The following is a 14,916-nucleotide window of genomic DNA, read 5'->3' on the forward strand; positions in this document are numbered from 1 at the left end:
GGGACAAATTAGCATTTTAAAACATACTATACAGCCAGTACATATTTATTAAATAAAAACATTGAATAAAATATGTGGAAGTATTTGGGAAAAATATAAAATGATAAATAAATGTAAGTTATTGATGTTATCAGGTGACTGATTCAGTTCTCTTTAAGCATGCTTAAGAATCATTATTTTCAGATATCAAATTGCTTCACAGGAATAGTCAAGACTATCTTTAGGATTGTGGAGCACATGGAAGTTCATATTGAGAATCAGACATAGTATTTTTTTCCCAGAAATGAGTGTGTGTAAAGTAACAAAAAACCCTATTGTATATCAACATTACCTCAATAAAAATAACATAATTAAAATAAGTTAAAGAATAAACTGACAAAAATATGAGGGATATGAGCACTGTTCCTACTGTACAGAATTTATTAATTTTTCCCTAACAACTCAAGGTCCACTAACACATAATACTCTCTTTTAGGGGAAATATAGCTGAAAAATCTGATTCCTTTAATTTTTATCATTTTAGTTTATCAGTTCTAGTGATATCTTGCTCTATATTTCTGTTTGAACACTACTGGAAGTAGATATTAATTTCATTGACTTTAAAATCACTATCGGGGGGCCTCCCAGGTGGCGCAGCGGTTGAGCGCTGGGTTGCGAAGCTGCCCGCAGCCTCTGCAGCGCCGGTTCGATCCCCGGCTGCTCCCCGGCCACCGGAGGAGGGTCCCACATGGCGCGCAGACCTCTCCTGCCGCCCCCTGTTCCCCTCAGCAGTGTACCTCGGTCCTTCTGCCTGCTCTGCTCCCCGCTCTGGCTCTGGTGAATTCTCTCGCCCTCCCGGCTTCTGACTGTACCCAGTGCATGTATAAACCAAACAAACAAACAAATAGATAAATAAGACATGCCTCTAGAAAAAAAAATTAAAAAAAAAAAAAAATTAAATCACTATCGGGCCTCCCTGGTGGCGCAGCGGTTGAGCGCTGGGTTGCGAAGCTGCCCACAGCTTCTGCAGCGCCGGTTCCATCCCCGGCTGCTGGAGGAGGGTCCCACATGGCACCCAGACCTCTCCTGCCGCCCGCTGCTCCCCTCAGCAGTGTACTTCGGTCATTCTGCCTGCTCTGCTCCCCGCTCTGGCTCTGGTGGATTCTCTCACCCTCCCGCGCTTCTGACTGTACCCAGTGCATGTATAAATAAATAAATAAATAAATCTTAAAAAAATAATAATAAAATAAAATCACTAACCACTCTTTCAAAATATTTTTTTCATGCCAGGACAAATAATTAACAGCTGGAAACAATTTACAATTTAGGAGCCATCAACTATTGCCATATTCTTTGAAGTCCTTTTATCAGTTTTGGATTGACCAATAATCAATATTTCTGCATATTTCCAAAATGCTTTTTCAATATGAATTTTAAGGATCATTTTATCATCACTTGACTGCTTTTCCTGAATTCACTCATATTTGTTTTTTGTTTTTTCTGTTGTTTTTTTTTAACGATTTTATTTATTTTTATACAAGAACCGGGGTACAGGCCAGATGCACAGGAGGGTGAGAGGATTCACCAGAGACAGAGCGGGGAACAGAACAGGCAGACTGATGAAATACACTGCTGAGGGGAGCAGTGGGCACGACAGGAGAGGTCTGTTTCGCCATGTGGGATTCTCGCCGGCTGGCTGCGATCGAACCCGTGCTGCGGAGGCTGCAGACAGCTTCACAGTGCGGGGCTCAACTGCCTGCACCACCAGGGAGGCCCTCACTCAAATTTGTGAAGTGACATACAAAACTTATTCAGCAGACAATTGAAACTCTGAGATAGAAGGACTTACACTGCAGGCACACATGCAGTTTAGAATAGGATATTCTCCATTGGCACGTCCATTCTTAAAAACACAAAACCTTCCTCTGTCATTCTCTCAATTTACACCTTAACCTTCTAGGATGTTGCTTAGTCCTCATCTCTCCCTTTTCTCCCCTCCATTTTATTTCACTGCCATTTCAATAAGAACAAAATCCCTGCCAGTTTTGTTTTATGCAGAGAACTTCAGTGGTTTACAGCCACTATTACAGACCTCAGATTTGAGATTCCCTTCACCTGGGGAGCTCAGCTGATGTGAATATATGACTTGTAAGTCAAGTTCTTTGACAAAAGGAGTCATGGTCTTTTGTTCGCTATAGAGGGGAAGAGGGAAGGCAGTTTACTTTTCCAGTTTCCCAAGTACAAAAGCAATAAAATTACAGGATATTTTTAATTTCCTTACATTTCTTTTTAATAATCTTACAATCAAATTAAAATAAACTTCCTCTGTAGTAATCACTATTCCTTGAAAAATATAAACACAATTTCCACTTACACAGAATGTTAAAGAACAGAGGCTATTTCAGTACTTCATGTGTCTCTCCTTATTTCAGGTTTGCCACCTAAACCCTCCTTAAAACTCTGAAACTAGAATCATTTCCATCCCCCCTTTACCCCTGTCCCCCACCCTCAAGGATAAGAATATGTCATTCTCCTGCTCAAATCCTCCCAAAGCTGGCTTCCCATCACAGGGGATAATCTTATCTCCTTAGGTGGTCTTCAAGCCTGTGTGCTCTGGCTCCTATTTCCCCTCCGCTTCCTTCCTCCTCCTCCATCCCCTCTACCCTTCATTTAACTTGATGTTCTCTTTTGTTTCTCAGGACCTTGGGATGTGCTCTTCCCTCTCCCTGGGATTCTTATCCTTTCAGAGAGACCTAGCCCAACCACTTCAACTATAAACCTTCTCTACTCAGTGTTATTTTTAAATCTCATCTTGCTTTATTTTCTTCACTTTGTATATTGCACATATTATATATTATATTTGATACCTTATGAGAGTTTCTGGAAGTCTCATTGTTTATTCGCTTGAAGGTGAAACCCAAGAAAGCAAAGACTTTGTCCTTCATCATTACCATTTGCCCAGCGTCCAGAATATTATCATTTTAATAAATTAGAAAAATAACATCAAAATGGTACTTTTCCTCTCAGTTGCAATAGAAGCCCCTAAAGTCAAGAATAATTTAACAGAGGTGACATCTGTTAAATCTAACTGAATGGCATTTAATTGAGGTACATTTCTCAGTTATTTGGGGCAGAATATGCTGATACTGTAAAACTGGTTTACTGGCACTAGTGGTCACCTCTAGCTTATGTGAGATAAGGGAAGGGTTGTATCTGACCAAATTATTCAAACTAGTACTCCTTTCAAATCTTTAACAGCATGAAGCAAGAATGACAAGTAACTGTAAACATATAACACCTATTTACAACTGAAGGGGGTTAGATCTTAAATTAGGTAGTAGAAAACAATGTTCCCATTATTCAAAAGGAATTTGATTATAACAACTTCCAAAATACAAAGGATAAAAATATGATGTTTAAGGAAAGATGTTGAGTAATCTGTGTTATATTCCTTCCCTTGTGATTTTTTTCTCTTATCTATGCTTCAGAATTTAAATCTAATAATATTACTTTCCACCTTTAGCCCTCCAAACATTTGTTGAACAGCTTCTTTTCATCCTAAAGATACAATCAAAAGTAGTAAACATGGCTCTACATTCTGGTCCCTTCCTAAACCATCCTGTCCCATCTGTTTCCCACTCTTCCTGACCTTTCATTCTCTAGATCTTCCTATCTCTAGACCGTTCATATTTCTAGACCTTTCAAATCCCTAGATCTTCAGTTATCCCTGGGGAATCCCTTTCCAATGCCTGTAATAGTCTTCTTCCCTCTTCCCTGTGTGATTTATCCTTCAAAGCCTTTGCTTCTTCCATTTCTTCTCTGAAATCCAAGACCTGGTAAAATTCCCTTGTTATATGCAAACACGGCACTTATCTATTTACTTAAGGTATAATTTTCTCCACTAGAATGCAGCCTCAACTCATTCAGTGATTAATACGTCAATCACTGAGATCCACACATTGCCTCGCCTGCAGTGGTCGTTCAATGATTGTTTGTTGCATTTTCTCTTGTGGAATATATGTTCTGGAGCCACATTGTATATGGATTCAGGCAGTATGACTTAGACTATAAATATATAACCTCATGTATGAGAAATAAGACTGAAATCAATAAGGTGTAAATATAGTGTGTCTGGCATGGATCCTACATGATTTAGCACACAATAGTCAAGACGACAATATAAGAAATGTTTATAAAGATTCTTTATATGACTGTTGCTGATATAAGCATTAGTACATCAACTTATTTTGTCCTTTATCCCTAATGATGTTTCAATTCCTTCTAAATATATCTTCAGTGTGACAGCAGAAGTATTTAAGTTAACTTCTGGGCTGATACAGATGGGCCAGGTAAATGCTCCAGAGGCAACTGCCCATATGTTTCTCAGCCTTGTGCAAGGCTTATCATCTGGTAAAAATCTTCCAAAAATTTGTCCCCTGGAAGTTTTCCTTTTCTGACAAAAATCTCAAATAAAATATGAAACTGTAGAGTAGGGACAAATGGAATTCCTCCAAAAACAAAATCACTTGTGTGATGACAAGATCTAAATTGTTTGGACAGGGAAGAATCTAATGGAGAAACTTGTGTATTTCTATATGGCGCACCTTTTATATGTTATCAAATATAAGGACAATAGTTAATGAAAGGAAAATTATTATAAACTGTATGGTTGCTTCCCCCACCTCAAGATGTTCATGTCCTAATCTCTAGAATCTATGATTGTTACCTTATATGGCAAAAGGGATTTTAGATGTGCTTATTTTTTTTTTAAAGATTTGTTTATACAAGAACTGGAGTACAGGCCAGAGGCGCGGGAGGGTGAGAGGATTCACCAGAGACAGAGTAGGGAACAGAACAGGCAGACAGACCGAAAGCATTGCTGAGGGGATAGCAGAGGTCTGCTGCACCATGTGGGTTGCTCCCTGGCTGGCCGGGAATCCAACTAGTGCTGCAGAGGCTGCGGACAGCTTCACAGCTCTGTGCTCAACCCGGCGTGCCACCAGGAAGGCCCAGAGATGTGCTTATGTTAAGGGTTTTGAGATGAGGTTAGCTGGGATTATCCAGGTGGCTCAGGTATAATCACAGTGGTCTTTCTAAGAAGGAAGAAAGAGATCAGAAAGATAAAAGATGATGAGGTGACTAAAGCTAAGGTTGTGGTGATGCACTTGGAAGATGGAAGAAGGGCCCAGAAGCCAAGGAATGCAGGTAGCCACTAGAAGATCTTCTCGAGCTAGAAGGAAATAACCCTGCTTAAACTATAACTTTTTAGCTCAATGAAATTAATTTTGGTCTTTTAATCTCCAGACCTGTAAAACAATAAATTTGTGTTGTTTCAAGTCATCTATTGTAGTACTACGTTATAGTAGTAATAGAACAATAATAACTACTCTCTTCTCATGTTAATTGATACTATAGTATTTTTTCAGTGATAGAAATTATAAGCATATACAGTAATAACCTTGGATTGAGATTTATTGACTTTTTAAAAGTTGAGGGAGATAGTTTTAAAGCAAAGTTGTACCTTCCATTTTTACCCATGATTTTTTTTTGAAGATTTATTTCTTTATGCATATGAAAACTGGGATGCAGGCCAGAGGTGTGGAAGATTAGAGGATTTACCAGAGATGGAGTGGGGAACAGAACAGGAGATTGAATGAAATATAATGCTGAGGGGAGCAGTGGGCAAGACAGAAGAGGTCTGCTGCACCATGTGGGTCACCTCCCTGGCTGGGAATTGAACTCGTGTTGCAGAGGCTGCAAATAGCTTTGTAGTGCTGTGTCTTAACCTCTTGCACCATCAGGGAGGTCTAATTTTTACCCATAATCTTAAAGGAATAATTTGAATATTCTAGTGTTATTCTGCTATCTCAATAGATTATAGTTTTGAAATCACTCTCTCCATAATTTTTAATTAGAACTTTTAAAATCATTGATATTAAAATATCATTTCAGGGCTTTCTAGGTAGTGTCAGTAATATTCTGAACAATGGTTAATGCAATTATATTTTTTTGTTTTTAGTGTTGTGTGATATTCTAATATTACCAATATATCTTGAAATGAGATGAAGTATATTAAATATTCCAGGTTATAATATATTCTTTGATATGTTTGAAAAATCCCAAAATATGAATTATAAAAGTCTTAAAAATTTCCACTTTTTAAAACATTAAGAATTTGTTGAAAATTTTTTACACTTGAACATATTGTTTAAATATAATCTTTCTTCCCATGTGACAGCCTCACACAAAGTATTTAAAGAAGATGAAGGTCTGTCATTGCTCTGTTTAATTAACAGAGACTTTTAGAATTAGAGGATGTTAAAAAAAGAACTCAAAGGAAAACTTCAGTGTGATAATAGTCTCATTTCACATCAGAATTTTAACTAGTAAAAATTCTATTTACAGGTGTCATCTGGTAGAACTAGTCAATCTTAATTTTATATTGTGAGTTTTTCTTTTCCCAATTACTTATACAAATCAGATGGTAGAATACAAAAGCATGCTGAGAGGCTTAGATTTGCTTCTTATTTAGCAATGCTGTAACAATTTCTTTTTCTATCATCTCAGTTACTTTGTCTTGCATCTAAATTGCTTAAAAATCATATTACCTTTTAATTCATAAAAGGCAATGATAGTCTACATTCCAGTAGATTAACTCAGTGTTTCTAATGAAAGTGAAATCTTAAATGTTCATTTAGAAAACTTTTTAATTCACTTTGGATTACCCATTGACATTTACACTTGCACAAATATAATTCATCTATGATACAAATAACTTTACAGTAATTAGTAGGTAATGTTAAGGGTACTTTTTTGAATTCTTATTTTTAGTTTTCTTCTATAATAAAATAATTTGTGAAGGCCTAGCATTCTAACATACTACATATACTGACTAGGCTGTATTCAAATTATTCAATAAAATGTTTCCCATTGAATAGTTGCTATGGGAAACAGGTATAGTTGTTGTCAATTAAGATTTTCCCCCCAATTATGACTAAGAAAGAAAGAATTTAATTATTTAACTTTCCACAGTATACAAAGTACCTCAACCATTAAGACTGGTTGCATAAATTCCATAACAATTTCTGTACATCTTTTATAGACCTTTGAGATACTTGGTAAGATTGTAAAGTCAGAGTGAAATACATGGGTATCTTTCCCAATATTTTACTCATCTTTCGAGAAGTTTCATCAGATATAAACTTTATTGTCACTTGCCTGTTCGATAAATTCTAATTATAAGAAATTACTGAGAAACTCACTCTATGTTGACTATCAAATCAGGTGCTATGGTTTGATTTTTTTTTTCTTTGTAATTAGGTGGCAGTTTACAGAACTAATATTACCATCTTCTACAAATAAAGCCAGTCATTAGAATTATGAAATACATAGGGTCAAAAACATCCAATATGATTACATTACAGAAATGTTGCCTGAGATGGCAGGAACAATAGATATCTCCAGTGTGTGATTGAGAAAGTGATCTGTTCAGTGTTGACAAACTGGTTGTGGCTGTGTCTATGGGCCAGGTACTCAATCAACTGGTTCTGAAATCAAGTAAATTTGTAGTCCTTTGCACCGAGATTCTCTGTGTGTGTCTCTCTCTCTTTCTCTGTCTCTGTCTCCTCTCTCTCACATACACACACCCCATCTACTTTACCTCAATATAGTTCTTGCAAAGCATTCTGAACAAGCACATTTTAAGATAAATTTGCATATTATACTGTGTACTCTCTTATCAGCATTTTGTTTTGGCAGACAAGCACAAAAATAAAGCACATTTTAAAAAACAGCATAGGGCTGCTACATTATGAGCTCAAACTTTTTTCTTTCTTTTATCAAATTGACTGAATTAGATCCTAGTAAGTATAGAAATAAACCAAAATTAAAGTATTCTCAGAAATAGGCCATAGAAATTCATAAGCAAAAATTTTATCTAACTCTAAGAGAATCTACAGCTGCACTTCCCTCATTACCTGCAAATAGACAACCCTCTCTAGCTTCACCTGCAGTTTTCTTTCTTACACATACAACAGATGTACCAGAATTCTTCTGATTCTACATTATATATTTCCTTTCACATTAAAATAGGAATGTTTCTATTTCTCCCCTGCATACACCTACACACACAGATTTTCTTTATTTGTGCAATAAAGCACAAATAAACTTCTATAATTATGTACTGCTGTACAAATTCTAGTAAAAGTTAACCAAAGGCTTTGCAATGGAGAAAGTTATAACACTCTATATTTGTGTGATCAAATTACATTCCCCCTCTTAAAATTAAAAAGATAATATATATATAAACTTATAAATCAAAAAACACTTTAGACATCTTGTTGGTCACAATGTAGATTGTTTTAATTTAAAAAAAATAATCTAATAAATTGCCTCTGAGCAGTAGACAATAGTTAATGGTGTTAGATTATAAAGTTAAGTTCACATAGACACCCGGATTTTATATACAGTAGGATTTATTAGAAAAACAAATACTGGATAATTTATGATTTTAAATGGGGTAGAATAAAATTTAAAGGAAATATAAACAAGCTACTTCTTTCTCTATAATTGGAAATATAGAAGATTTAAACCTTATATATTTTTGTCAAAATAGTAATTATCCATAGATGACAGATGCTGCTCCCTTGTTAATGGAGGGTCTCAAATTTTACTCTGCATCTCATTGGGAAAGAAATATAAATTTTTAAAATAGAATTAACTTGGGGAAGGCATCAGTGCTGCAACTCTTAGCACCAAATGTTTTTTCTTGGAGCACCAAATGCTTTAAGGAAAACATTCCAAGTATCAAAGTTTTCAGATAGATAAATATTTATGGATCAAATCCATAAAGAACAGACATTGTTATGAAATATATATAGATGCCTTCAAAACTTTCTTTCTAAGCAGAGTAGACACATAAGTTAGGAGTCATTTCCCACTTAATTGTTTTTGCAACCTTATGCAACACAAATGGATTATGTGTTGCAATAGACTTATTATACACAGAAAGTAAATCTTGACTGGCATGTCCAGAAAATGAAACAAGAACTATTTCTCTTAAAAAATAAAATGGCATTACATTTACAGAAGTGTCTTTATTCTAACCTTCTCTCTTTCTGACTGAAAGGTGTAGAGTTTTTTAATTTAATCCTTTTGTGAGAAAACAATATTCATTAAGACAAATTCTTCTCATTTGCTAGTTAACAAAATTGAATAAAATCATAAAACAGATCTGGTTCATATCTTTAAGTGCAATGAAATTCCATCTGTCTTTGAACTGTATGGATGACAGGTTTTAGGCTATATATAGATCACTTCTTCACCCTCTTCATTGAGAGCTCTTGATAGTGGTCTCAGAATAGGATACCATTTCCATTATAATCCAAAGAAAGTTATTTTGGTATATAAAGGCAAAGGTCTACTTACACTGCTCATAAGACAAAAATATAAGTGCCATACAAATGCCATGTGATACTAGCAAATTCAAGGTAAGTTTTCAAATACCATTTATCAATATGCACTGATCAGAAATGAATTATCAATTTAAGAAAATAGCAATAGGACCTATCCTAGATGCAAAGGTGGGTATACAAAGCACACTAGGTGTATACCAGGCTTTCATATCACACGTGCACACACATGGATCATTACAGCCAATAGCATCGTTTGTGAACATAACTGATTTGTGGAACTAAATATAATTCTATTGCTATAACTAACCAGGACAATTATACATTCAACCAAACAAGTCTTGAGTTTATGTGGTAATAAAGAAAATGGTAGCATAGACACAGGTAAAATTTTATTTATGAATATACAGACACATGACTTTGGATCCAGCCAGCCAGTGACATAAATAAACTTTGGCAAAAGATCTGAGCTAGAGGAGTGTGTATGTGTGTGTGTGTGTGTGTGTGTGTGTACTTGTTTATGAGTAAACCTTCTTGGAGCAGTGCCACAAATCTGGATACCAACCAACAGGATCACTCCTGTTCCTTGAAATTTCCATTAAGAGCACAATGGGGGTAATTATACTGGGATGCTCCAAATCGCTCTTTCCATCTTGTGCACTCATATGCCCGCCAAACATGAAATGTTCGCCTTCTCCCTTCCAATGTGATGGTTGTTGAACTTATTTTTAGTGTCATTTGATAAGCTTTTGTGCTCGCAGAGAGACATTCCACTGACCCAGCCACTGGTCATTGTCTATACCAGTTCACATCAAAGCACTCGTGCTTTGTCAGGTTTCGAGACGAATATCCATTTCGCATCTGAAGTACAGTATCGAAAGTGACTAGATCATTTGAGCCTTTTTCTTCAGCTGCTGCCTTCTTCCTCCCCCACAGTGTTTCTGCTCACGCTAACATAATTTGGCATCGTCGACGTGACATGGTGGTTTTTCTAAAAAATGATAATACATACAATTTTGATGTTTTGAGGTGGCCAAGCCTACTGAAAATTTAATTTATAAATCGATGACAGAAGTATTTTTTTCTCTACCAAATCTTAACCAAGGTAGAGTGCCCCTCAAAATCCAAGTAATGCGTATACAGCAATAGGTCATTCAATGTCAAAAGGCATAAAAAAGATGAGCAAAATCTTCACAGGCTGCTGCTTGCTGTTGCCTTTAATTATATTAATTAAACTTTGAAATTTTCATGCAAAGAGAGTTGCTGGCTTGTGACGCTGAAGAGCCCTTGGAGACTTGGAGCAAGAAAAAACCCTGAGCAGAAGCTTTGTGGTTACTGCTTCCTTTAAATTAAAAGCCAAACAAACTCCTAGGTATGTTTACAGATATCAATGCTTTATGCACTACTAAACCATAAACATAGAAAGAAGGGTAAATCTACCAATCACAGGGATAAGTTCTCAAATCATGAGTCCCTTTAGCTCCACTCAAGTTAGAGGCTATCTTCCAGTGGAATAACGCTCTATTAATTTTCTTCTTTTCCCGAGTGCATAATGAAAGAAAGGTGTCTTCAAAAACTAAAGGGCAAAATTGTGCTTGCTACCAATACCTTGAGGCATCATGTCTACATTTTGACATGTGGGTGCACTTTTCAGTGTTTTAATGACAAGATTTTCCAGTCAGAAGCTTCCCATAAGGTACACTGTGGAAGATTTTGCGATTTGACAAAGTTATAAGGCAATGGATTCCTTTATCTGCTTAGCCTGGTGGGAAATCTCATACTCAGCCTGTGGCTAGCAATCTTGCCATGTGAAAACACAAGTGCCATGTTTCCATGGTAAACTCTCCTTTCTCTGTGAACAATCAATCACAGCTACTTGTTTTGTGGGCTCCATTTTTATGTCATCTCCATGCTCTCCATCTTCATGCTTTTGTCTTTTCTACACATTCAAACTAACTTTCTGTATAAACTATAGCATGTAGATTAACCCTCTTTCTTTTCAGTGTCATGAATCATGAGTTACCACTGGGTTTCATAAACATCCATGTAGATGGCAGAACAAGTGTTTGAAAATGTTTGGTGTAAGCAAAGCAGAAGGCAGAGAAAACATTTCCTGACTGGAAGGAATAAAGCTGCTCTTCCCAAAACTTCTGAAATACACTTGTTTTTGTTTTTTGGTGTGTTTTTTTTTTCTGTTGGGTTGGAAATCAGCAGTGTGAAGATGGACAATCTTGACACTTTCTTGATCTTCTTGGTTTCCTTTACTGAGATGGAACTCGGGAGAAGTTTATGCACCGGCCCTAGAAAAGAAACAAATCCATATTTAAATACTAAAACAATTATTAAAAAGCATCAGAACATCTTATTGTCTACCATGATCTAGTAAGTGAATACCCAGGGAGAGTTCAATGTTAAGATGAAACATGAAGTCATAAGATCTTTTGCTCTTGGGTCAAAGCATGATGATGGCTCATTCTGTAAAGACTGAATAAAGTTCACCCACAAAATGGTATGGAAATTTTGGGTGAAAAAAACAGTATGGAAGATAGAAATAGTATTTGTATTTAAAATACAGCATTATTATCCTAGCAGTAAGGTATCAGAGAAGCACTATATGTTTCTTTCTATAATGAATTGAAGTTAAAGTACTCCTTGACACAATCCGATGCTTCTAAAACTGTTATAAAACTGATGCTTCAAAAATGTTCATGTGAGAAATGCATTTAAGAGGTGGTAAGAATTTGAAGATAAGGAATTGGTGAGATAGAGAAGAGATACCCTCCTCTTGTGATTCTATTTTACAAAAGGCTTTGCAAGAGATTTAGTAACCATCTTATTTACTATTGTTGACTACTCCTCATAACTGCATACCACCATGTGTTCTCTCCACACAGCGACTATATATTTGCATTGCATATTTCTAAAGAGACTTTCCATTCCAATTCCTTAGCAGTTCAAAGAAGGTTGGAGTCAAATTGTTTCATATATAATTGTAAATAATGTAAGAATTATTTGAAAACAAAGTTTCCAATTAGTGGTAAAGAATCCCTCCCTTGTCCTTTGTTGGCACTACTTCTACACAAATCACATCCAAGTTCCTCCATAGGCCAGAAGCTAGAGTACTACTTTCTAGTGTAGGTTCAGGATAAACACCCTACTGAGATTTTTCTGTTTCTTATAATATCTGATTTCTAATTTCACATTTTCAAACCTATTATTTAACTCTAAATGTGAACAATAAGTTTGTCTTAAATATCCAATATATGGTAATATTGAAAAGGAGCAAAACACATTGTTTGATTAAGAGGAACATGAGGACTGTACATACAAGCATTTTGAAACTATACTTTTTTCATATAATCTAAAAAAGTTTTTCTAAGAGTATAAATTCAAGAGGTCTAAATACTGAAAATTTCTTTGCTAGGTGAAAAAAAAAAACACAGTATCATTCTAAATAAATTATAAATGTATTAACAGCCCAATTCATCTCTCAGAGCAGAATTCTGAGTGAAAGCTTTACTATTTCACTCTCCCTCAGTATTAGAAAAAACAGAATGTACAAAAGATAATCAACAATAAAATATTGGCATAATAAAGGCTCAATTCACAATGAGAATCTATCAACTTTAACTTTACTTAAGTGATTTTTAGGCAATAACATGTATCTATTGAGTAAGAAGTTCACCAGCATTTTTCTTGAAATTATTGTTGGCAATACATTTGCTTAGGGCCCATAATAAGCTGACAACCAAAATTAAAATGTCTGGTACCATATTAATTCTCTTCAGTTAACTAAGCCAAGAGATGAAAATAACACAATGGTAGTTTCTGCTGGTTAAGTATCTAGACCCCTGACTCGGTTACAATATCTGAAAACTGATTTTACCCATTCGTTTTCACTATGACCGGTGAGAACAACATTAACCAGAGCCAAGTGCCATGATTCCCATCTCTTGAGCATTAAAATTCTGCTGGCATTAACATTTGTGAGCTCCTTTACTAGCTATCTGCACAGGATATATTTCACTGCTATAACAGTTAGTGCATTATGCTCACCTCATAAATATCCATTGACAAGCTGAAGCATACAACTGTACTTCAGTTTAGACTTTTCAAACACAGATAGCTGATTTATTTATATCTCCACTTCTAAAAAGAGTTTACAAACCTTCATGCTTTGTGCAACAGCAAACCGTGATTCAAATTTTAAATTGTACACAAAGCACAGGTACACATAGAAATAGACAAAAGACAATTCGAGAGGTCCTAAAAACATGAATTATCAGGAAAGAATGCTGACTTCAGACACAATAGTTCTCTGGAAGAACGACAGAAGAGAAGATACATACTACACACACACACACACACACACACACACACACACAAGAAGATAGAGGCAGGTAAAGAGAAGAGATATGTATATATGCATAGAGATCTAGCTATATATGATATATAGAAATTGAAATAAATATTGTTCTCTCTATATGTCTATCTATGTAGATCTAGGGATATATGAGACTCTATGATACCCTCTACTCAAAATAAAACTGCAAGATTTTGATCTGAAATAAACATTTCATACATTCTTTTCTAGTGGAAGCCCAACTTATAAATGTCCAATTTTAAAGTGGAGACCACATACCATATGGAATTTCAGTGCATAGATAGTCAGTGCATATCATAAGGAAAGTTCTGAGTTTGTCTGACAAATTTACCTTCAATTTTTTTCTCTCTATTCTGTTAAGGTATCTGCAAAATTCTAGTGACTCTTTAGTTAATATTTATTTTTGCAAACATCCATAACTCAGTTTTTCTTGAGATTTCATATAGTTGGCAGTTAATGAAATGTTTCATTCAAGTAAGATATGAAATAAACACCTTGTTACTTATAAGAAAGAAATCATTACTTCAGAAATCATTACTACCAATACCTTTTCTTGGGTCTCATGATAAGTTAAACTGGAAGTATATGCCCAGAAGAGATAAATACATAAAATCAGAGCAACCAGAACAGAATATTGGATGACTTTTTAATTGGTATTTTGTCATTGGGCACAACATAGGTAGTATAAGAATTATTTTCATCTTTTTAACCTCAATTAGAGTGCTGATTAAATCTTAGGTCTTCAACCAATAGAAAAAAATTGACCATTTAAATATGAAACTCAAAGCTATAGAAAATAAATTTTGCAAATGCACATTGTAGGATTACTGGTATTAAATACTGGAAACAAGTCAGATCCATCATTATGGACAAGATGATTAAATTATAAAGATAGATGATGGAACATGATAAATAAAATGCAACATCAGAAAGAAAGGAGACTCTATATACACCATTGTGGAATGATGATCCGGATTTATTTAAGAGAAAACATCAAAGTGCATAAAGAATGCACACTATATTTCATGTTACAAAGAAGAAAAATATACTGGGATCAATGTATACTTTTATTTTTAAGAAAATAAAATAAACTTTAAAATAGAATTAGTTATAGATAGGTAGAAGGAGTGTGCATAGTAGAGT

General features: G+C 35.2%; 1 protein-coding gene across 1 annotated transcript in view; it reads right to left on the reverse strand.

Moving 5' to 3' along the window:
• Nucleotides 1-9,771: 9,771 nt before the first annotated feature.
• ANTXR2 (ANTXR cell adhesion molecule 2) overlaps nucleotides 9,772-14,916 on the reverse strand; it is a 148,433-nt gene continuing 143,288 nt past the window's right edge. Inside the window, exon 17 of the mRNA XM_037530266.2 lies at nucleotides 9,772-11,689. Coding sequence (XP_037386163.1) covers nucleotides 11,651-11,689 — 39 coding nt within the window. The 3' untranslated portion in view covers nucleotides 9,772-11,650. The remainder of the gene's footprint in view (nucleotides 11,690-14,916) is intronic.

Source organism: Talpa occidentalis, unplaced genomic scaffold (assembly GCF_014898055.3).
Source record: "Talpa occidentalis isolate TD23 unplaced genomic scaffold, MPIMG_talOcc4v2.1 talOcc4.6, whole genome shotgun sequence".
NCBI lineage: Eukaryota > Metazoa > Chordata > Mammalia > Eulipotyphla > Talpidae > Talpa > Talpa occidentalis.